Source organism: Alosa sapidissima, chromosome 4, assembly GCF_018492685.1.
Source record: "Alosa sapidissima isolate fAloSap1 chromosome 4, fAloSap1.pri, whole genome shotgun sequence".
Taxonomy (NCBI): Eukaryota; Metazoa; Chordata; class Actinopteri; order Clupeiformes; family Clupeidae; genus Alosa; species Alosa sapidissima.
Genome location: NC_055960.1, coordinates 10,088,587 through 10,114,428, shown reverse-complemented (window position 1 = coordinate 10,114,428; position 25,842 = coordinate 10,088,587). Strand labels below are relative to the sequence as shown.

Sequence of the window (25,842 nt, the reverse complement as noted above, 5' to 3'; positions counted from 1 at the left end):
TGTGGACGCAAACATAAAAAGACGCAGAGGGGCTGCATGATACAGTGCACATTTTGCGGTGAAAATGTTCCGCCTTTTAAAATCAGGTGTAGCCTAATCCGAATCGTACTTAAAACCATCAATTAGATCAGAATCAGTAGGGTACCAGTTTTGTTTCATTGTACCAGGCCTACTGTATGTTAAAAGCAGGCTCGGATGAAGCTGGGAAGGATTAAACACACGGTTTCCACACCGCGGTAATCAACCGTGATAATTATGATATTTGAAAAGAAAACGGTAATTGTTATCGTTGTTATTGTTAACATTTTTATCGCGGTTTACCATTATACCGGTAATCGTTACATCCCTACTCACACTGCTCTCTCTCTCTCTCTCTCTCTCTCTCTCTCTCTCTCTCTCTCTCTCACACGCACGTGCACACACACAGTTGCACACGCACACACAATCCTCAGATTCAATAAATAAAATTCAATAAAAAAAAGGTCCAACTACTTTTCATCAGGATAATTCCTTAAAGGGCAGTTAATGTTGTCTAGACAGGAAAGTTAAATGCTGCGTGTGCCTATTCTCACACTGACACAAACAAATTTCCCACCGTATCTTTTGGAGGCAATCAAGTAAGCTGACTGCATCCTTCATTGTAAAACATAGGGTGATGGAGAGGGCATTTCATTTTGGCCGGGCAGTGGGCAGTGGGCACTCACGCTGTCTCCTATGGAGCGGAGCTTGTAGAAGGGCTGGATGTAGAACCAGGAGCCCTCGTTGCCCGCGCAGTCCAGCGTGACCCGCATGGCGTTCTTCTCCAGCAGGGCCGGCAGACGCTTGTTCACCGTCAGGTACTTATTGCTTTTCAAGTGCAGGAGCTGTGGTGGGATAGTATTGCATAGATACACACATACACACACACACACACACACACACACACACACACACGAGATCCAAACGCACCCACACAAACAAACAAACAAACAAACAAACAAGCAAGAACACCCCCACACACACTCTCTCACTCACACACACACACATACACACAAAGATCAGGAGACAAAGAGAAAGAGAGAGAGCGAGAGATAAATGAGATAAAAAAATGTAGGCTTGTGTCGGAACACTGCCATGAATGATGTGCCCCATCACCAGGACCACTAAACAGCATGGCATCTCTCCAGTGCCAGGTGCGCCAACAGAGGATGACTTCATCCAGCTTATCACCGCCGCGCTCGGATACTGATAGCGACTACACTCCTGAGCGCTCGCCACACAAATGCAGTTCAAATAAAGGGCTGATGATCACACACACACACACACACACACACACACACACACACACACGCCTACATGGGAGCGCTCGGCACGGTGAGGCCAGGCCTGCCAAAGGATTGTGGGAGGGTGCTTTGCTTTGGCTATGGCTACCTGAATGACGTTGCCGTACTGGATGACTGTGCCCAGCAACTTTCGGTTCTCTGACTCATTCTGTTTCTTCTCCAGGTCGGCCGCGTGCTAAGATGCAGAAAAGAGGGAGGTAGGGAGGAAGAGAGAGAGAGAGAGAAAGAGAAAGAGAGAGAGGGAGGAAGGAAGGGTGGGAGAGAGAGAGAGATCAAAACACTGCTGATGCATTGCATTCAAAGGATGATTTCACTTATCTGGTGATCTCCAACACAACTACGCCTTTGGAGGTGTGCATATCTAAGAATTGTCAATGACCAGTTGCCATGAACTTGATCTTATCCTTAAACATAAAAAATGATATTTAAAGAGTAATAATAATATTTAGCCTTGTGAAGGCTAGTGCTTACACTGCTTGTGCAATTACTCATACACTGCATAGAACTACCCTCCACTATGATCACCATACATACGCTAGCCTCCACTATTATGTAGACACACGACAGATATGGTATATCTACATACAATGCATGTAAAGTTAAAGCTATAATGTCACAGTAGTTTTAACTAATACAGTAGGCTGATCAGGAGGAACTCATCCCTTAGCTTCATAACCCTTCATAGCAACATCATCACATTACACAGATACATATGTAACAGATAGACATTTATGGATCCTTTCAGAAATTCTTACTGCACCATACAGCTCATCAGATAGACAGACAGACAACAGATCACAAACAACAGGACCACTAAACCCTCCCTCACCCCCACACAACAACAATACACAACACCAAGTCTGTCTACGTTATAAAATTACACAAACTCTCGACTACCAGTATTAAATATAATAAAACAGCTGTTCATTAAGGTAGGGACCCTAATCATGACAGATGCTCCTTGGTATTTTGGACGGTTGGTTTATCAGTGGCCTTTAAAGGGATGTGTGGGAGTCTGGAGTCACTCACGTGCAGTTTGTTTAACAGCACAGTGTCTGTTGTGCTGTTGCCCCCCGGCTTCGCTGCTTTCCAGAACTGCTTCTGAGCTGAGTACCTATTCATAGGACACAGCTTGAAGAGACAGTCTAAAGAGAAATGGAGAGAGAGAGAGAATGGGAGGGGGTAAAGAGAGAGAGAGAGAGAGAGAGAGAGAGAGAGAGAGAGAGAGAGAATGGGAGGGGGTGAAGAGAGAGAGAGAAAGAGAAAAAGAGAGAAATAGAGAGAGAGAGAGGGAGAAAAGGAAGTGGTTTATTAGCCCAGTCAAGTGGATAAAAAGAAACAGGTGCACTAATCCAGTGCCAATGAGTGAGTGTGCCTGATGACGATGCTGATAGCGGCACCATTTAGCAAACCCCCCTCAAGTGCTTTTACCAAAATGAATATGCATCTTATGGCATTGATCATTCCTTGCTTTTCCTCAGAGAACCTTGCATACTGCGGAGTGAGGCAAATAGATATCGCCTCCGGATGTGAAACAAGGGCCTGTGGCTCTCCCAACACGGGGCACAAATCAGATCACACCTGCCCATAATCATGTGAGACCCGGCATTGGCTGATGGATGGGTGTCGGCTGGTCTGGCCTGTACTGGCCTTGGCCTTGACTATGGCCGCGGTTGGGCCACCTCCGTCAGTATCACTGGGGGGGAGCATGATCATGTGTGACGGGGCTATATATAGCTACTCCAGGGACTTGCGGCTGGTGGAATAAGAAAAGGCGGCCAGCAGAACAGCAGCATCCTGGGATTAGCTGTCGGGAGAGTCAGGCCAGATGGGGCCAGATGGAAAGGCGAGAGTGGACGATGAGGAGACGGGAGGGACGGGAGGTCCACCAATCAGGCCGGGGGGTCACTGGAGAGAGGAGAGTAAGAAGCAGAGTGACCTTGAAGGAGATGTGAGAGGCAAGAAGAAGCATGTGAGAGGCGGAGAGTCCCAGATATGAGGCCAGAGAGGTTAACAGTGAGACACTGATACGGAAGAAATATTACCGTGTGAATGAGGCCGGTGGCAAACCCTTATTTCCGGCACGAGCTGACAGACTCAGGATATCACGGCCACTTGGGTGTCAGACTCAAGCAGCCGACTCCATTTCTACAGCCCTGTGCTAAGTGCAGCTGCTTGAGCTCGATCATGATTAGCCATGTTAACGTCACTGAGCCATTACTAGAAAGCCAGCAGATTGGAAACACACAGACCGTGTTCTGCATTTCCTTAATGGAACTGCCTGCCTAATTAGCCAACTAGCTAATAAATACAGGTAAATGAATAAACAATAGGATAGCTAATTAAATAAACCACTTCATTAATCAAACTGATTGGGCATCATTTTAATTTGAGGGTCAACACAGCAGGCTGAGTGTTGTTCAGGGATATGGAGATCTACAGTAGGCTGTGGCTGGGTGCAAACAAACATGTTGCACTTACAACACTGTGGTAGGCCAGTAGACTAATTTGCCAGGGTGGGGCAGTGGCGGAAAGAGAAGCTGCTATTTCAGAGAACTCCTATGAAAATGCTATGCATGCTTCAGTATAATTCCGTAGACAAAAGCATTCAGTGATAGGCAGTTAATGAGAGGAATTGAAATCTAAAGAGGATTCTTGAAGTCATGGAGAAGGATAGGAACAGGAGGGAAAACCTGCTGAAAATGTTTTCTAAAATAAACATAACCATCAAACAGAGTAATAATAATGTCATTTAACAACAAAAACATGGGACTATTATACTAAGAAAAGGGTGTCGGACAGATCACTGAAATAAAAATAAACGCTGATATCTCAAAAAAGAGACCATTTCATATTTATAGTAAAAGATGATTATTTCAGGCCAACTACATAACTTGCCTTATCTGGACAACCTCAACAAAGCTTGAAATTGAATACTGTGCAATGTTATTCTTAATCATTTGCTTCCTGGTGGCCAAGCTTTCATTTACTCACTGTAAACTCACTTAGCTACGAGAGATGACTAAATCCTGAAATGGGCAGACCAGCATTGACCAACAATGATGTTAATTTCAAAAAATGTTGATTTAAATGAGTGACTGAGAGACAGAGAGAGAGAGAGGGGAGGGGTATTATTAATCGGATCACTTGGCTCTATGACGAGATCCAGGGTTTGTGGGCAGAGTTAACCATCAGGGGTTCTACCCAGAAACAAACATAACCAACTACAACCACACATGATTCATTTATTCCTAACTGTAACTTTCACTCTTGCTTGATGTTACACATATCAGACACACATAAAATCTAATTTCCTAATAACCTTAGATTCAATTCCCACTGCAATGACCAAGTATTCTTAATCTTATCTGTTAGCTGACAGCAGCTTCGGTTAGAATCACAGAAAGAAAACGGCTAACCTTATTTGAAACCCTTAAAATGGCCAACTGTACACAAAACTAGTAGAACTGATGAGACACTCTAGCTGTTAACCAATAATTTCGTTATCTTTAAATATGAAACTGATACTTGAATTTACTTAATTACTTGAAACATACTGTATGACCAGGGGTCGTGAAGACATGGGTTGTTAAATTAAATGTATGGTTTCATCAACATACCACCAAAATCTTTCCAATCCAAACAACACCTCACCTACAACCTCATAACCAACCTCATGGTTTGGGTTTAATTATTTAACCAGCCAATAATAACATACTAAACCGCTAGCCTCGTAAAGCAACTGCTGAACTACACCACAGACACTTTCTCTGACACCCTCTCACAGTATTTCCGGGGCCTTTCAATAAACAACTGCACTGCATTCTCGGTCATCCTCAACGCTGAAGATGATAATCTGCAGTTAAACTTGCGTAACCCATCACTAAAAAACTGTGTGTGTGTGTGTGTGTGTGTGTGGGGGGGGGGTCTTGGGGTTCTCTCCAGGCACGCTTTAGTTCAACCCTAAACCTTGTATGGTTACTGCTCAGACGGAATCACTGAGGCGCACCATCCAAAGGGTAATGAAGAATGTGTTTGCGTTCAGTCACCCTTAACCATTCTATAAGAGGTCACTCTACATGGATGACTGGCCAGTTGGAGGGTTTACAGAAGCACTTAGCACCCATAGTTCTCTGTAAAGTCAAGTCAAGTCATGTTTATTTTTAGAGCATAACAGATTTAAAACAACAGATTGTTGACAAAAGTGCTGAACAAGCCATATGATGTGGCAGAATGAAATAACAAGAAAACGCATGGTGATGCATGGTGTTGAGGTTGTGTAGGTAGAGCACATTCCGCATGGGGTTGTGTTTTAAAACGTGTACTATTCCGCATGGGGTTGTGTTTTAAAACGTGTACTATTCCGCATGGGGTTATGTTTTAAAACGTGTACTATTCCGCATGGGGTTGTGTTTTAAAACGTGTACTATTCCGCATGGGGTTGTGTTTTAAAACGTGTACTATTCCGCATGGGGTTATGTTTTAAAACGTGTACTATTCCGCATGGGGTTGTGTTTTAAAACGTGTACTATTCCGCATGGGGTTGTGTTTTAAAACGTGTACTATTCCGCATGGTGTTGTGTTTTAAAACGTGTGTACTATTCCGCACGGTGTTGTGTTTTAAAATGTGTGTACTATTACGCATGGTGTTATGTTTTAAAACGTGTGTACTCTACAACAAACGGTGTGCTCCATTCCTTATGTTTACAATCTGTGCGCTTTACCTGAGGAGACACAATTAAGCAGTCACTACTGTGCAGCAATACTGTTCTGAGATCAGTGCTAAGGAGACAAGCTTTCGAACGCCAAGACAAAGCTCCCTGGAAACCAGGCCTTCTAAATAGCTTAAGTGGGCTATTAATACCTGCCAGGGATCTAAAGATTTATCCTAACACACTTTCACAGTGCACTGCTCTAAGCTGAGCCACTATCAGTCCTACAGCCCTGCTGCTCTGCATGTGAACAACTGTGTGACTGGCTATGTGCATTAATACAGATCAGTGAAACTGTCTGTCTGTCTCTCTGCCTGTCTCTCTGCCTGTCTCTCTGCCTGTCTCTCTGCCTGTCTCTCTGTCTGTCTCTCTGTCTGTCTCTCTGTCTGTCTCTCTGTCTGAATCAGGGGTGTCTAATTCATACTTTGTTGGAATGAGACCTCGAGGGTGCCATGATTGTCATGGTATACTCCTTTACTATACCACTTTTGAGCAAACAAGTACAAATCATGTACTACTGTCATATACATTCCATGTCAGTTTTTCCAGCATATTCCTTCCTAAGGATAGTTTGTAATGCTAGGTTTAATCAATGTATCATATAATAGAGATATTTCTTATTACACACGGTCAACTGGATGTGAATATGTTTTTTTCCTTTTTAAAATTTTCCTCTGTTACCCAAAACACGTTATGTTTTGACACCCCTTGTCTACCATATACAGTTAAATCATAAGGGCCGGCCTACCATAATGCTGTAGACAGGCTTCACATTTTAATATGTATTTAAAGTCAGAGTCTAAGGTCAAACACAAAGCACACTGAGTAGGTAATCATGTAAAGAAAAGCATTTCCACAGTGAGCTTTTCCTGTATTTCTGCTACTGCCCCTAAACGATGTCCATGTTTGGTCATCTAAACATACTCATCACAAATTCATTTATGCCCAATAACTAAGCCAATTAAGTGCAACATGAACGGGCTGTTTCCGACAACAACTGCATTTTACCGGTAAATGCATCAAGTGCAGTCAAGTGAAGCTCTTTCTACAGAGGTCGATGTACGAATGTGGAGAGGGAAAGGCATTGCTTGCTTGCTTGCTTTGCGGCTCTGTATCAGTTGAGAAGCCATTATGACGTGGCGCTACAACATGAGGGGAGGCCTTTGTGGTCCATTTTTGCATGCAGGGCAAGCGAAGAGCAGGACAGAGCTGATAGCAGGCTACGGGGGTTATGCTGAAGCCATAAATGTATTCAGTGCAGCGGGGAACTTTCCCTACCATTTGCATACTGCATCAGCTATTCAGAAAAGATACTGTAGCAGCCATCTTAACCTGACACAGTTCCAAGACCAGTGGGATGGACCAAAACACGGAGGCACAACACTGAAAACCTACTGCAACTGAGCACAGGGCCAGAGGCTAAATGAAAATGATAAACAAACAAGCGGAACAGACCAACTATAACAGACCAACTATTATGTAAAATCCCTGCTCTGCTTCTGCAGGGCAGGGGAATGGAAGTGCTAGACTTTGTTGTGGGGCCTGTGTGTTGACTCGCCGCACAGCAGAGACACCATGACCTCTCGGACTTCAAAAGAGGCGTCACACTCGGAGCAGGCCCCCAGCCGGAGCTTTGATGACAGAGGCGAGGCGCGCTCCACTCGCTGCCGTTTAAGCCAAGTGCCTTAGCCGCTGCTGGCTCGGAGCTCTGACGCAGGCCTCGATGTGACGGGATGTCGAGGTGTGTGTGTGTGTGTGTGTGTGTGTGTGTGTGTCTCACAAAATAATCCTGCAGGGCTAGGTGACTACTGGAATGGTTCCACTTCCATTTCACTAGCAATGTAACAGGCACCATAAGCTGCAGGAAGCATAGCCTATAAAAAGTGCTTTTCATTACCAAAAAGGTCTCATCAAAAAAGCTGGGAAGCACCAAACTGACTTCTGGCATGTACTATTCCAGCACTGTGTTAAGCTACTGTAATTCCAACAAGAGTAACTACACTGAACCTAATTTGCTTCATGCTATCAGCTAATGAAAGCAATGAAAGAAAACAATACCATGTACATACATGATATACAAATGCAATATTTACACTATTTAAATAATACAGCCTAAAACTGTGATCCACAGTGCTGACTATTTTTTCTCTCATAACATTTTTTCTCTCAATACAAAATGAAACATGATGTGTGTGGACATTATCTATTGAGTATGTGATGTCAGGTATGTGAGGTTGTCTGATAGAACGCTGGCATACATGTGACACACTGGACCACATCATACATCAAAGTCCTGAGCCCCGTTATCTGATCAAACCAGGGCATATCCGCATTTCCATACTAAGCTTATCCCACTCCGTCCAGCGGGGACGCCACTCATCATGGATATTTCCTGACCATTCGCTGCTATCCCTCTTTCAAACCTTTTCCTGATACGTGCAACAACAATCTTTTGTTTTCACATCATTTTCTGCTCTGTGGTCTATAGCTCACGGCTCACAGGCTGGGCTGGCCATTGCTTCCCAGCAGCACCATCTGATATCATGTTTCACCCACTGAAACCCAAAAGAGGAGGGGGAGAAAAGAAAAGGAAAGAAAAATACACAACATTTTTGGTCTCTTTTTTATCCTCTTTCCCCTTTTTACACCATTCTGCACCGCTACCAAACATGGCATGAAAAGCTTTGGAGAGATGGACACGTAGTGGGCATGGGGAGCAGACATGCCCAACTGGAGTGAGTGAGGGGGGGGGGGGGGGGGACTCCATCTTTTTAAAAGCTTGGACCAATCAGGGTGCCTGTCCTGCAGTTTTTTTCCCCCAGCTCACTCGTTCAGACAGACACAGCTTCACTGTGGGAGCAGCTGGCCTGTCAGCCGTCACACCACGTCTCCCCAAACACAGCAGGAGCAGCGGAGCTCCAGCCCTCTCCTCGCTCGCCGACTGTGTTTGAAACCCTCCGCAGAGGATCAATTTCTAAAAATAGTCGCCGAGAGAAAGTCCAGGAATGTTAAGGTGTTGTTAGGCATGGGGGAACTCCGCAGAAAATGGAAGAAATATGCGGTCAAGCGGCAGAAAAAATCCTCTCATCTGTCTAAAAAAGATAATGTTTTTTTTTTCTTCTTGTTCCTCTTTGCTAAATTTCACTGGACACATCTGGGACATGCGGGGCAGAGAAACCTCAGTGAGGGGGCCTTGAGCACAAAAATGCTTTAATCTCCCGAGATACTGACAAGCAACAGCAGACAAACAACAAGAGAGACTCCAGGAGCCGCGTGATCCACCAATCAATCAGCAGGCCATTCCCAAGGCAGCTTTGCTGACCACCAAAGTAAACCCTCAGAGGAACAAAAGGAACCCTCAATGAACACTGACTCCCCTATGACGTCTTCCTGCCACCGCTCACAAAAAATAGTGAATCATCCCTGTATATTTTAACTGAGGATACCAGACACACACATACAGACACACACACACACACACACACACACACACACACACACACGACATGGATCCAGATACTGGAGCAGGCCCATCTGGGAGCTCTTTACTCTTTCCATGATGAGCAAATGTATGGCTGACCTTTGCTGCAATGGCACAGGATCATCATGCTAATTTCACTAAGCCATAAACAATATAAAGTAAGTGGTACGCACTAAACCAAACAGCGCATCAGCAGAGGCCCACCGTAATGTCCATAACCATGGTAAAGTATATTTGATGAAAGCAAAGGTGCCATTACAGAGGACAAAAGCTGGCCTGATCAAATAAGCAACAGGGAGCTGGCACATTTTTAATATCAGACAAAAAAAGGAAAAAGGGACACTTCATTTTCACGACCTTGACTTGAGAATATAATTCCCACACAGTCAGTGGAGTTTGCTCCAAATGTAATTTATGGAAAGGGCCGCTCGGGAAGCGCGCCAGGGCCTCGTGCTCATCAGAGGAGCACTACGTCTCCGATAGCTGTGACAGGATGCGACGCGGATAACTGGAAGTGCTTGCAGGGCTGGCCGGCTGGCTGGCTGCTTGTGGTCGTCCGTGCAATGACCTTGGTGGTCAGGCTTTAGAGACATCATTTGATGCCGTCTGCTTTTGGAGAGGGTTTTTTTCCCCCCAATCCTTTCCCAAGCTAAAGGCCAGAGCAGGTTCACATTGCAGAAAGACTTAAGAGCCTAAGTGGATAACCAGTCTATTACTTCACAACTGCATGGATTCCCATTACTGGACAATTTATTGGTTGTAGCCCCAGTGTTTTGATTTGCCTTAAGACTTTTTAAATAACAAAAAAACAATAATACTCCTAAAAAGGGGATTTATTTAAAAAAAACAGAAAAAACAAAACAGGAGAAGCTAGAAAACCATGTTTGGGAGGACATGCTACACTGCAGGAAACAAACAAACAAAGGTGATTAAAAACCAGTCAAGTAAGAAGCCAGAGGCTTGGTCACATCCGCTAAATGCAATCCAAGCCCATTTTCAGTAAAGGACATAAATGGACAGTGAAACCCTCAAATGGTCTCACTTGTGTGTTTTTCCTCAATGCCCTTTCGGGAGTACACAATAGGGCAAAGCATTTCCACAGACTTGACAAACACTCTTAATCTCTGAGGGTCGACCTCTCACTAAAACCACTGTCACAGCTCCAGAGAGATGCTAAGTGGTTTTAGAGATCAAAAGGTGGGGAACAGCTTTGGAGTTATTTAAAAATATAATAATAAAAAAATAAAAAAAACAGTGGGAGGGCACACAGAGGGTATTCAGAGTCTGAGCTCACTCTGTCCTGGCACTCAGAGCAGCTGAGAAGTGGCCCTTAATGAGAGTTTACCTTAGTCAAAATCTATCTGCATTCATTGCATTTCAAACATGGTGATGGATGACAGGACACTAACTCAGCATTAAAAAGATTATGCTCCAGAACAGCGCACACTGCAGATGGCACAAAACACTAATACACCTTGAAGCAGCAGCAGTGAGGACACAATCAAAAAGACATGCCAGACCCTTATGAGCTCAAACAGGAACAAGCGATATCGTAAGCGATGTTGTACTGTGAGAGCTTTTTCATTGAGTGGACCAGCAACCCAGACCTACTTTATGCATGCCTTAAGCAAGTGGTATGCTCTTCCGTACATATTTGTGCACGCCGAAAGACGTGCGTCATTGACATGCGGTCCCAATTGTTGGGAAGCAGACGCTTTGTGCCGCTATTCTCACCCCGGCCACGGCCTGTTGTAATGAAAGGGTTTAGCTGTTCTTCACTGGGCAGGTTTCACTTGACTAAAGTGCCATGACAATTCATTTGAATATGATACCAGTGGCTCTTGATGTGTTGTACAAAACATGCTTTGAAAAACTGACGATTTTTGCACACTGCTCTTTGTCTGACCTCTTGTTTCAACTAAAAGGTCAAATACATGTGTAATAGGCTATGGCAAAATAAAATTTGCACAATTTGCAAGTACAGCTCATTTCACGGTGATTCATTCAACTGCCTGTGTTTCACAAAAAAGGTGTTAAATTCTCACCGCTTCTGTGGGTTTCCTATTTTAGTTCACAGGCTAGCCCAAAACTGTAACAGTAACAAAGTGTTTGGTTTCAGTTTTCCATTTTAACCCTTAGAACCCTAAGCTGTTTTTAGGGCATTTTCCCTACCTTTATTCATAAGGATTTATTCTGGTCATTCTAAGTGCCACACACACATATTATATATTGTTTTTTTTCAGCAGAGTCTAGGCTATCCAGATCTGCCATCATTTCATGTATTAGTACTAGCATTGATTGATATTTTGATTTTTAAAGAATTAAAATACAAAAAGCGTATTATCAAAATTCTTATATTTTGACATGTATCTCACCACAGCAAGCTCATAGCTCTACATGCATTTAATTTGTGTGTAGGGCAGACTGTCCTGAATCTGGCAATATAATTGCCATGTTGGAGGGATACTCTGGGGCTGAGCAATTTACAGAAATATGTGGTGTGTGATTTACGGAAATAAATGCCATTTTTTTTATTTATTGATGAAAAATTACTTTTCTGCGCTCCATATCTGTGACACGAACTGATCTGACCTGACTTGACCCGAGTTTGCGTATTAGCCTGCGTGTGTATGCACTCATAATGATTCTCAACTTTTTACTGCATTGCCATAAACAAAGTAAAGGCAAAAAAGGTGTTTCTTTGTTGAACAAATTGGGATGCAATGTGAGCCTTGAATTGGATGCCATGCAGGAATTTGCTATGATCTCAAAACCGGATTATGACATATGCTTTGCCATAGAGTAACACACGATAGCGTTGGATTATAAACATGCTTTGCCACAAAAACAGACAAAAACGTGGTAAGTCCAGCTATATGAAGTTATTATTTTGCTGTCACTTCGTCTGTTTTATAACCCAGAAGGATGTACTTGGTATCAAACGATAGCTCTGTGTCTCCTCTTTCATCTGACATGCGTGGCATCCGATCACGGGTCCGCGAGTAATTCAAACGAGGGTAATGGGTATGCAGCGTTGGTTTGTGTACATGACGTTATTATTTTGCAGTCACTTCGTCTGTTTTTATAAGCCAGAAGGATCGATATACATGATACCAATATATAGCCCTGTGTCTCCTCTTTCATCTGATATACTTGCCATATCTATGCGATCACGGGTTCGCGAGTAATTCAAACGTAAAAGCTGTAAATATGATGAAATTTGATTTAATTTCATGATTTCCAGTGCGTGGTCTCGTGCTTTCCAAGCCCCACTTCTGCCCTGTCACGCTATAAAGGTTTCATATCGCTGCGATGTTCCGGAGCAATGTAACAGAGAAGAAAGGGTGTGTTTTTTGACACACTGCGTCAATCGGGTTCTAAGGGTTAAACTTATAGGCTATTGACACTACTACCAAATGGGTTTTGAACCAATAAAAGATATAACCTCATCACAGAAACCTTGACACAGGCTATGTAAAAAGCATGCACAGCTACCAGCTGTCTTACTGCTGGGCAGAAACAACAGAAAAACAAGAATGTCCAGTTCTGAACTCAACAGCACAGTTAGGCTATGCCCATATATGGCAAGGTGTGTAATACAATGGAACACTGTTATAGCTGTCCATACACCAACTACACAGGAAGGCCAAAGTCTATAATGAATGCAATGTGAAGGCAAGGCCAGTCTATGGGCAAAACTAAAAAAAAAACTCATCCAAAGGCCCAAAACAAATTAAACATGGTAATAAGACAACAAGTTTGCTCTATCAAAGAAGCATCAGACGCTAATTTAAATGGAGGGCAAAGTTCTGCTGTATGAACTATGGCCTAGACCAGGGATTCCCAAACTGTGGTACGCGAGCTGCCACAAGGGGGTACGCGAGATGAAAAGGGCAATGTCGGAAAGGTGTTAAAAATTATGAATTATTTAATACTCTAATTAATTAATAAATAATACATAATTTCAAATCGGAAATGTGAAATTAAAGGAAATCATTTGTAAACTCTATAGTAGGCTATGTTTTCATTTAAAAATAAGCTACCCATAATGCACATACAGTAATTTCCTGTGGGCAGCCAGAATATCTGGTGCGTTAGTTTCGTAGAAGTACAGTATAGGCTAGGTAGAAGGCTACGCAAACATAGAAAACTCGCTAAAAAGACGGACACTGTCCAAAAGGCCTAATTAAAGTGATTGAAGAGGAGAAATGAGAGAAACAGAGCAGGAGACAGATGATGGGATGGGGGCAGAATGATGAAGGTGGAGGTGGCTCTGGAGTGCAGGGGGATAAGAGAGTCAAAAAAGACTGCACGAAGAAAACGAAAGTATGATGAGGAATATTTTGGAGACAGACTCCCCATAGCCACAGTGCGTGGTTTGCAGTGAGGTGCTATCTAACCAGTCTAATGTTGTTAAGACACACTGTTTTTTTTTAGCCTGAGAGCTCATAGACCAGTAGCACATTTTGATTTTGTTATTTGTTATCATGTAGGGTGGCTAATTTAACATGATGCCTGGAATGCGTCCATAGAATGAGTTTTGTTATCATGTGTCGGCTGGTGGGGGTACGCAAGCCGAGTCAGGATGTAAAAGGTGGTCCGCGGGAAAAAAAGTTTGGGAACCGCTGGCCTAGATATCATGTGGCATGTGAAAGCATTGAGCTGAATTGTCACAATTTGCGATTAAAGTATCACCCATCATGTTAAATTATCAAATTGATTTTACATAGTTATAAAATAAGCTCTAGTAAAAGTTATGGCCTGTGCAGATTACACGATTCCAGCTGACACATTTCCAGTGTCATGCCCGAATATAAAAAGTCGGGAACGACGCCGAAGGAGGAACGTGTCTTGTAATGTGACATATTCAACAACCAGCGATTTCTGTGACGCTCCACGACCCTACGACTAAAAGTCTTGCATGTTAGAATACGACTCCCATGTTGACACTGACACTATGACGACACACAACACTGACACTATGACGACACACAACACTGACACTAAGACGACACACAACAACACACGACACACGACACTGACACTATGACGACACACGACGACACACAACACTGAAAATATGACGACACAGGCTACATCTCGTGTAATGTGGCCAATCTCCCTGGTTCTCTGATCGTAAAAGACCAATGTGACATTCTGCATAGGCCATTAAAGGCATAGTACGTGATTCTGGATGACGTCACATCCATTGACATGTGAACACCAAACAGCAAGCAAAACACCCCTCTCCTGCCCACTCTATGGCGCGGTCATTGCCATTCCCCCGAACCTCCGTCCTCCCCTTATGGTGATTAGCTGGAACAGTTTTGTTATGGTTTGGGGGACAGGCTTGCTTCACTTTGTGAATGGACAACTAGCAAATCATGAGGACGTATTCAATGAATATGACAAAAAAGATCATGGGTTAGAAATTCCTTAGAATCACTTACGGTGCCTTTAAGACCAGTTAGACTTTGCACTTTGCCCAGAATTCAAATTAGAGCCCATATGCAACACTGTTTATCTATGTAATGACCAGTGTCCATGATAAAGTCCTTCATACAGCAATGCACGTCATATTCTATATCCACTCAAAATTCCTCAGAAGAAGATCTACATCAAGACGCATGCCTTCAGGTAGTCTGACTGAAATTAAAACTCATCCACCACCCCCTTGATAGGAAGTCGAGATTACACCCACTCTTGTAGCTGGTCTATTTCATGCATTCAAATCATGGTGCTAGCACTCTCATACATGGCTGAAATATGCTTTACGTCTCAAATAGCTTCAATTACATTGAGCCAAATGGGGCCAACCTAAAGTGGGGACTGAGTTACGGCAGTCCTGGGGCAATTATCCAATAATCCGACTGAATAGAATGCAGAATGAGGTACAGTGCAAGTAAAGTCGCAGCAACATTTTATGGGGACTTTTGAAAGGGCTTACATTAACAGAGCCGTTCCATAACAGAAAAGGCTGGCTTGGCCCCCGTACTCTGCTGAGTGCTTGGGTCATTTATCACTGTGATATCTCCTAATGCAGGTCCCACCGCTTACATTAGCAGGAAGTGGGGCCTAATGCTTCCACATGGGCACAGGGAACCTGAAGAATCACAAAATGTCTGTACATTTATAGGCTGGTCAGTCACTTTATCCACACTGACAAAGAGTGGAGAGAGTCAAGATTTAGTCTGTATTTCATCAGCGGCTGTGGTCACACGTCCCCAGTAGCTCAGCTCTTGACCAGGACAAGGTGTTTTTTTTTTTTTTTTATCAATCGCTCTTCAATTCCAGTGCTTCTCTGCCAAAGTGCATATGGCTAACTTCATTCAAAGGTTCATTCAAGAGCCAAGTTAAAAATGGAATGAGAAAGAGGAAGTAATAAAGCCGGCCCATTGTGCTGGGCTAAGTGATAGCCTATGGGAAGCTCCTCATGCGGATTCAATAAACAAAAGGCACTGCAGTGCACCGCTAGGATCCTTAACACCCCCCCCACCCCCCCCCCCACAGCTTGCCACCACAAGACCTCCTACTGGCACCCACCAACTGTGCCCTGCTGCGTAGAGTTACCACATGCTAGCCCTGGGAGGCAGGTGAACGCAAGGTTAATTAGCATCGGCGATACTGCATCGAAAATACAGGCTCAGGTGTCACAACGCTGGACAGCAGGTCCTCTCTCCACATCCCAGCAGAATTCAGGGTGCGATAGCCTTTTGCCTACGTTAGCCAAAGAGAACCTCAACCTAAGGCCCACGTCCTTACATTACATTTCACTACTAGTTGTATACTGTTATAACTGTGTATGTGACAAATAAATCTCTCTGAATCACTGAATTTCTCTGAATATATATATATATATATATATATATATATATATATATATATATATATATATATATATATATATATATATATATATATATATATATAAATTATTAAAAAAGCCGGCATTGCTATATGGAGACAAAGCATACTACTGCATTCATGAACGTAGAGGCTACAATGAATGATGACTCATGTCTTTGTCCCTGAGCTTCTCACACCGATGCATCTGAACAGGAACAATGGCCATGAAAAGTCCAGTAAAGGGATATTAACTGGCTGGGGTCACAGCATCACATGCAATAGTAAAAATAGCAAAACCATAGAAATGAAACGCATGCAAAAACCAATGTATGTACGTGTGATGGTCTAATATTGGACAGTTGGCCATAAACAGCAGCCTCACTTGTCCTGCTCACCCAATGCAGAGTGCAGGTGCATGGGTGTAACACAGCTTATTACCTTGCTGATACACTCTGACACACTCACGTTAAAAGGCATTAGGAACTTGATGAAATGTTGGACATGAACGGTCACATTTTCACAGCTAGTCATAGTTCCTTCCTCTCAAATAAACATAGGGAGAAAGAGAAAGTGAAAGTGAAGGTTTCTTTACCTCTGAACTTCTTGGGAGGGTTATTGAGGTCTCCTGTGTCTGGCTGTACAACACATCGGTCATCCACGAGACTGGGGGGGGCAAGCATGGACACAACAAGTCAGTAAATGTCAGTAAATAAGAAAAACATACTGCTTTACAACTGAACTGACAGGGTATAATCAAATCATAAGCCTACATATACAAACATGGCACATTCTGAGATAAGCCATTGCGAAAGAATTATTGCAAAGAATTCAGTGAAAACATTCTGCATAGTTGCATAGTTCTTGTTTGATGAACTTCCTCACTGACAGAGGTGCCCTTCATACCATCATGTCGAGAGACAGCTGCACTAAAAATACCCCTCATCCAAATTCACAGACACACAGCTTAAAAACTTCCCACAGCATTCTTCCCCAATCGCCGTTTTAAATATCAGGGATAAGCCGGCGCTGCTGAAAACCTTCTACAAAATGGATAGAAGGCCTGTGCTGACGGGAGGAACATTTCGGCACTCATGGAAGACGACGAGAGACCCCCTGGGGTCTGAGACGTGCCACTGTTGATAGTGGACGAGACGCAGGGAGAGGAGAGCACTTCCGTGTAGTCACATAAATCCCCTACTCAGCCAAGGTCAGCAGAAGAGAAGTCTCCCTTCTAAGAGCATGTTCTGTAACAGTTTCGGACTGTTTCGGCAGTAACTTACAGTCAGTGTGAATGAATCGGCACACATGATCACATTGGTTTCTGTTTGAATACTTTCTAGATGTTATCAGCACTAAAGTTGTATCTCTTCAAGTAATACAGTTCTGACCTAACCTGACCCTAGCCAGATGAATGTCGTTCCGCTTAGCTCCGCCTAGCTTCACTCACATCCATCTGGGACCTCTTCCATTGAGAGTGATTTCTCCAACCAACTTTATGGTTTAGCCAATCAGGACGCAGGGCGGGAGTTTCATAGATGTGACATAGCGTAGAAGCGACTGTGAGTCTGTTATTAGCGTCACGGGTTGGCTTCGATGTGAGTGGTTGAAGTAGCACGTCAATAGATGACGGACAAGTGGCTTATTCAATCATATGCAAGCATTTTTTGATTAGGCCCAGCCTTCTGAAGCAACACTTCAATGGATCGGTTCCAGATGGATGAGTGGAGCTAGGCGGAGCGAAATTCATCTGGCTATTGCCAGGTTAGTTCTGACCTGGGTTAACACTAAGTTGCAGAAGTACTGTAGTTAGTATCTACTGACGCACTACCACATGTCACTCAAGTCAAATGCTATAGGATGCTGATTACCTTTTAAAGTCATAATACCAGAGACTCCACTGTGTAACTTGAAACAATAATGCAACAGAACTATGGATGCACCGATATATATCAGCCAACATCGGCTTTGTTTCTGATATCGGCCATCGGGCAATTTATGACATTCACTGATGGCAGTGGCTGTCTGATATACAGTATGTATTCGTTTCTATGTTGCATCAATTCTGCACTAGGCAAATGCTGTGCTATGAAGGCCTGAAAGACTTGGAAAGGGTTCAGCTATTCTTTTAAGAAGGTTGTTGTTTCCACTCTACTAAAGGGCATAATTAACAACAAAAACTAAGTAAAGAAACAAAGAAAAAAAATATTGGTATCAGCATCGGTTATCAGTGAAATTGTTACACTGTATCTGCACCGATATCGGCTCCATAATTTCCCAATCGGTGCGTGCATCACTAAACAGAACGAGAACATCAGCTAGTCTAGTCAGCCTCAGCTTTTTTTTCAAAGGCAATTCATGTCACAGGAATCTTTCACAAAACCAACACAAGATCCGCATCCGTGGCCCACTGGTTAGCACTCTGGACTTGTATCCGGAGGGTTGCCGGTTCGAACCCCGACCAGTGGGCCGCGGCTGAAGTGCCCTTGAGCAAGGCACCTAACCCCTCACTGCTCCCCGAGCGCCTCCGTTGTAGCAGGCAGCTCACTGCGCCGGGATTAGTGTGTGCTTCACCTCACTGTGTGTACACTGTGTGCTGTTTGTGTTTCACTAATTCACCGATTGGGTTAAATGCAGAGACCAAATTTCCCTCACGGGATCAAAAAAGTATATATACTTATACTTATATAGATCCATTAATAGAGTTCAATGTGGCTGATAAATATAGAAGGTTGGTGTCCTTTGCCCTGTAAGCACTCTTATACTGTGTGTAGGATGCAGCTACTGCATAGGAGACGTCAGCGATTTTCTTTGCTATGAGGATGCCATTCCTATCGGCTATAATCTGTTGGTGGAGATTGCCAGTGTACAGAAACCTATAAATCCTAGGCCTATTTAGCTTTAACTGGACACGATAACACACAGGCAACAGCAAATATGTGAAGAGCTGGGGAGGGTCAGCTAACATGCGCCATAAATTAAAGGTAGCAATTTCCAAAACACATAATAACGGTGCGGATGGGTGATTGTCTCTTCCTGTGTGTCTCAACCACAGTGGCAAAGGCTTCAGACAGACAGCCTCAATAGATAGAGGGGCTATATTTACCCACCTCTGGCTCCGTGGCCTCTGAACAGCAGTCTGTCTACTGGGCAGTCAAGGTCCGCACATGTCACCCCAGACCAGCTGCGGCCCAGGTGGCCATATTATGCGCAAGCTCGTGACTTGGAGGTCATTGCCATAGAGCACAACGGAGCACCTTGTCTTCAAATGCTTCTAAAAATAGACACCTTTTCCTTGCCCCACTCTTTCCCCTTCCCCTGCCACCCGATCTAATCAATGCCAACCAGCAGCTCATCTTCAGCAGGGGAGGAGGAAGGGAGGGGAGGGCGAGGTGGTTGGGGGGGGGGGGGGGGGGGGGTGATTACCGAGCAAAACAGTGCCAGCCAGGCGGCATGACAAATGAACACTGCCAAGGTGGTGTTTCTTCAAAGCGACATGGGCGCTCGTTGCTATGGACGGGTGACGTAAAGCTACTACGGAAGCAAAAGAGAGAAAGACAACAGACCGAACGAGACAGAGATGGAGAGAGAGGGGGAGAGAGAGACAGACAGACAGACAGACAGACAGACAGAGAGAGAGAGACAGAGAGAGTGACAGAGGGTGAGAGAAAGAGGGAGACATGGCAGAGAGGACAGGGGCGCATGTGCCAGGAAGTGGCAGAGTGCGATTAAGAGGTTCAGTTTGGAGCACTGAGAAAAGGGCAGAGCACGGGCAGACATGATGGATGGAGGGGTGGATGGAGGGATGGATGGATGTAGACCAGGGGAAAAAAAAAGTAGCAAAGTAAATGAGAGAGAGAAAAAGAGACTGACTAACAGAAAGAAAAGAACATGCCATTCACCAAAAAAAAGCTTGGGATGAGCTTGTGACATACAAATATGATGATCAGTTACTAGCTCCAGTTCAGTTGAAGGGTGTGTCTAATCATCATGCCATCAAATGGGCTAGTCAGTTAGCAGCCTTGTCGTTCTCGAGAGATGAGATACACCACAAACACGCTTGTGCTGATGGAAGCCATCAAGGGCCCAGAGTGTGTCCAATTTGCAAACCCATCCCCACAGTGACTATGACCGCGGGTGTGTAGAACGCAGGCCACAGTTGTTGATGGGAAATAAGTGTGCCTTGAACAAGGACAACAGAGCAGCACACAGCAAATGACATGCTCTGCGGCTCCGGTGATGTGACCACAGCTGTGTGTGTGTGTGTGTCTGGGGAGGAACACGCACGGAGAGCTGCCAGTAGGCCTTCACACTCACTGCCCGACTCCTCATGCTCATATTTCCCTTCGAGGTGCCGGCGACACACTTTGCATGGAGGAGCAAAAAGAGGAAATTGGTGCCGAGCAGCCTAGCCTGCAAAGGCGTTCAAACGCGACCAACCTGTTCCTCCTCCCCTCCTCCTCCTCCTCCTTCTCTGCCACCATCACCACCACCACTCCGCCCCTCCACACACACCCAGTTAGCATCCCAGTCAAGTCAAGTCATATTTATTTATATAGCACACTTAAACGCAATGTTATTGACCCAAGGTGCTTAGAAATAAAATAAACAGTAATAAAAACAAAAAATAAAGACATAAATTACAAAAAAAATACAAATAAATAAATGAAAATACAAAATAATAATAATAATAATAATAAACAGATTATGATTGTAGATCAAAATAAACATATGGTTACTGTAACTACTATAGGCCAAGAGAAAGATGTACAGTAAAGTTAGATGCCAGTTAATATAATGCAGAAAAGAAATAGAAATAAGATTAAATAAATAAAAAATAAAATAAAAATAAACAACCAAACAAGGAGAGAAATTAATGGACATTATTGGCCAAAGAAAATAGATGGGTCTTTAAATTGGATTTAAAACTACTGATGGTGGGAGAGGACTTCATTTCTATAGGGAGATTGTTCCAGAGTCTAGGGGCAGCAACAGAAAAATCACCTTTAGTTTTAAGGGTTGCCTTTGGAACTGATAGGAGAAGTTGTGAGGAAGACCTCAGTGGCCTAGAAGGACAGTAGGGACTTAAAAGGTCACAGATATACTGTGGTGCCATTCCATTTAGGGCTTTGAAAACAAAAAGTAAAACTTTAAAATGAATTCTGTAATTGACAGGTAACCAATGGCCTAGTCTAGTCAGCGGCTCTTCCTCTTTGCTGACTACACAGTAACTCTGTTTCCTCTTGACTTTCCCACTCATTCATGCTCTCCTTTGTTTTCCTGCTTGAACTACACTCACCTCATTTCCCACTGGGTCATCAGTTTCTCTTAGTCTTTCACTATTTCTCTCTATCGCACCATCAACCTGTCTATCTTTTCTGAGCTGTCCCCGAACAGCACTTATGATACTTCACAACAAATACATCAGCTACTGCACCGCCACACTGAAAAAGACCAGAAAAGTTTATAGACTTCAGCAGAAAAAAAAAGTGTGGAAAGGGTCACGTCGGCTAAACTACGCTGATTCAGAAGCTTCATCCCTTCCTGTCAGGTGTGCAATGCATGGAGCCACTTCTCTGCCATCTACTGCTTTGGGCTATATGCAGAATATCAATTTAGCAAAGTCCCATTTTCAGTACACCACCCTGTTCATCAGTGCTTGTCAGTGGAAGTGGAAGAGGGGGAGAGGAAGGGGGGGGGGGGTCAAAGACAAGGGTGACATGTAAAGTGTTCCCACTTACCCTAATGTACTGATAAATCCATTTGTGGAGCCCTCCGCATACAGGGAGCAGATGTCCCCGATGTGGAGGAAGCTAGACATCTTGTCCGACATCTTTCTCCAAGCTTGACTGCACCTGCAAGGGCAAGGTGAGATGTCAGATCACTAATGCATAGGTCAGCAAAGGACATCAAGAGGATGTGATCACCAACTTAGACTTGCACCGTTTTTGTTTTGTTTTGTTTGGTTAGGAACAGGAGGATAACTTTTGGGCAGCCTATTAAATGTGCTCTATCTGGGACATTGGTTGTATGTCGTGTTTACTAACTGTCTACTGAAGAAGAAGAATGATCATCTCCTGTACTGTGCTTCTTTGGAAAACAAAATAAGACATATATCACTGTCACTGTAAAGACCACATAACAACATGCTATTGTGCCAATGTGGAGAGCACGTTCATTCTGCAAAGGCTGAATAGAGGGTTGTAGAAAAGTTTGCTACCTGACAAACAACAGAGTCAACACAGTAGAAATTTTGAAATTCTTCATTTAATCATCAGTGTGAATAGCCTATTTACCTTTTGCAACACCTTTCTATCTAGTGCATTTAAAACATATAACAACTGTTTTGTGTAATGAATGTACATGGAAAGACGACAAAAAACATTAGTGCTGTCAAAGCTTAAGCAAAGGTTAGAGTGTATTGGATGCTTGATAACCTTAAACTGAAAAGTATATACTATTCCTATTCAGGAGAAAATATGCTGCTCCTCTCTAAACTTACACTCATGTGACCCTAACGGCGGAACTGTCAAGGGTTGAAGACTTGAACATAGCCTACTCATTTAGGCCTTAGATAGCATAACACATTGCCCGCAGACAGTGCTTGCAAGTTTGACAACATGCTTGGCGACGCGTCACTTACAAGCATCAAGATGCTGCACGACCACTTCCCCCTAATATTTTTAAGGAGCGTCAGTGTGTCTCTTTACCTAACTTTATGTCACCACGTTAGCTCTGATATTTACATTGATTCGTGTGCCCCCTCCGACAAAACCACTAGGCTCGTTCAGATTACTACATGCTGAAGGTGGCATAATTTATTTTCGGAGGCCGCAAAAGGGCTTATCGGCTGACTTACTGACTGTACAAGCGGTGGTGCTCCTATCGAACCTCGCTCGACTGCTGCCTCTATAAATCCCTGGTTAAGGCAAGCAATGCTATCCCTTCCTTAACATTGATATTGTTATCAATATCTGCTACATTAGCAGTCACTAAACACAAACACGAAGATCTCAAAAAGGGAGAACAGATATTATGTAGGCGTCTACGTTCTCATTTTATTTCCACCTGGTTCGTTGCTTGCTTGGGGTCCGGAGAGAACTTGCTGATTGTTACATTTGATTTCAGGCTTCGCTGGACTGACATTGTAGTAACATTGTAAATCAGTTGCCTGTTTCAGTGTAACCTTGACTCTCTTAGATATGTTGAAATAATCGTGGCTAGCGTCAAGTTAGCTTAACTCAATTGGCACCCTTGCTGCTGGATATCAATTCACTTTTCTGCGCTCTTCACTGTCTATCGCCTTTAAGCTCAACCTGCCATTTTCATCTGCTGAAAATGCATTTCAGTCAAGCAAACAATGTGGCTACGAGAATTGTGACATCAACCAACTAAATAATCAAATAGACACGTTATAAATACTTAATTATTTGAATGAACGTAGTGTTGACTAGCCAGGTAGAATGAAGATGCTGTTCATTTTCTCTTTACCTCCAGACGACTTGAGTTACGGGTAAACTTTACGTTACCTTCACAAGATGAAGAGCTTGCAGGGGATGACAGCAGGCGAAACTCGTTCAACGAAGAGAAATGTCCACAACACAGTCCACGTTTAATTCCATTATACTGAATCCCGAGTTGTCATATGCGGCGCCTGGTTTACAGTTAAATTACACTTCAGTGTACTCCTCTTCTTACCGCCTCCACATGAGCAGTAAAGATCCGCCTTCTTTTTCTGCTGCATATAAATCAGTGATGGTTTCTGGGAGATGTAGGCTTGTCGCCCATTCTTGATGTCAATTTAGAAATATTCAAACAGCTTAATTGTTATTGTTATATATGTCTTTCTTGTTGCATTGCTCTTGAGATTTACTCCAGTCCATCCTCTTTGGCTAATTTTGAGACACCTATATCAATGTCCATTGTTCTGGGATAGCCTATGGAATTGTTCAATACTATATCCTATATAAATGTAAACAGTATAGAAACAGTAATACAAAGAGTAATTTTTATTTTATCCCTGTATTAATATATATATATATATATTATTAAAGCTACTTCCTAACAACATGATACTATTAGATTCAGTGATGGAACTGAAACTCAAGGTTCTTAGTTAAGAGGGGCTGAACTCAGAAACACACACACACACACACACACACACACACACACACACACACACACACACACAGAGGGGATCATAGACAATGCTGCACTCATGCTCAACATTTTGTACAATGGCCTTGCTGTCAAAAACAGGAGGAATTCAACATAATTGAGATTGCAGATCCCCAGCTGAGCATGTCAACGTTGCCATTTAGGCTACTGAAGATGGTCATTTTAGGCCCTTTATCACAAATGTCAACATGGTCAGCTAAGTCAGACTCCTATTATTGCTATAATGATTGCCTGTGTTTCCCACTGAGAAATATAATGGCAGGATTACCATACAGAATTGAGCCAATCTAGACTTTGCGTCAAAGAATTATACATAATCTCAGAGAATATTTACAGGAAATTATGTTAACACGACATTGATTGGACTTAAATCCACTCATGTTGTCATGTTTCTGCAATTTGACCTTGCCCTGAGAAGCTACTGAGGACATTCAAAGCAGATTGACAGGTTAGCACTTGAGATTTACATACTCATATGTACACACTAAACTGGATCTGATTAAAAGTGTGATCTCAGAAAAAAAATATTATTGTTATTAATTTATTGCATTTATTTATCTCATCCATAATTCATAATAATTGGTGTTTTTACTAGGACACAATAATGAATAATTCAGAATATCAGAAGTCAACAGAGGTTGCATTCATTGCATGTATTTCAACTTTGTACAACTTTGACCCATAAACCAACTGGGTGATCTACTTTTTTAGCATCTGGCCCAGTAAAGAGAGCGTGAACGCTCTGGTTTTTCAATCATTAGAAATGGAACACATTCAGTGATGGCATTGGCATGGACTTGAATAGGAATATGTAGCCCAACCTAAGACCATTCCCTGATGAAAAGGCCAAACTAGTTTGTGCCCACCGCCGTTAGACCTTAATTGAAACATTATTCATTTCGGTTTTCTCAGAGAAGAAACAGAGGAGATCTGAATGCCACATACAGTATGTCTGCTGGATTCCTCTCTTTGGAGAGCTGTTTTTTCAGTGCACAAACCTCTTGTCTGTTTACAGTAGAGTAGTATACTGTATATGTCATCATTTTGTAAAACCAGGTGAAGTCTGATTATGGATTATGGATAAGGAACATGGACAATGCATTACACTAATAAGTAAATGTGTTAGGGACTAACAGAGGCACTGTGGCCTTGCCATGAAAATACAGTGGGTAAGAACAGATGCCAGCTGTTACTGTTAACACCTCTCATGCAAACAAGTGGTTGCACTTGAAGAGGCTGATATGGTGGCAGTTCAACTGAGTGGTGTCACAGTGCTTAGGAAACATTTGACAATTATACAACAGCA

The 25,842-nt window shown here is 43.1% G+C and overlaps 1 protein-coding gene across 9 annotated transcripts in view; it reads right to left on the bottom strand.

Moving 5' to 3' along the window:
* itpr1b (inositol 1,4,5-trisphosphate receptor, type 1b) overlaps positions 1 to 24,057 on the bottom strand; it is a 127,986-nt gene extending 103,929 nt beyond the window's left edge. For all 9 annotated transcript variants that reach the window (XM_042088140.1, XM_042088141.1, XM_042088142.1 and 6 more), the window contains exons 1-6: positions 23,888 to 24,057; positions 22,100 to 22,213; positions 16,954 to 17,024; positions 2,352 to 2,467; positions 1,411 to 1,497; positions 705 to 863 (exon numbers count right to left, since the gene is read on the bottom strand). In XM_042088140.1, the coding sequence (XP_041944074.1) occupies positions 705 to 863; positions 1,411 to 1,497; positions 2,352 to 2,467; positions 16,954 to 17,024; positions 22,100 to 22,191 (525 nt within the window). In that variant the 5' untranslated portion in view covers positions 22,192 to 22,213; positions 23,888 to 24,057. The remainder of the gene's footprint in view (positions 1 to 704; positions 864 to 1,410; positions 1,498 to 2,351; positions 2,468 to 16,953; positions 17,025 to 22,099; positions 22,214 to 23,887) is intronic.
* Positions 24,058 to 25,842: the final 1,785 nt, after the last annotated feature.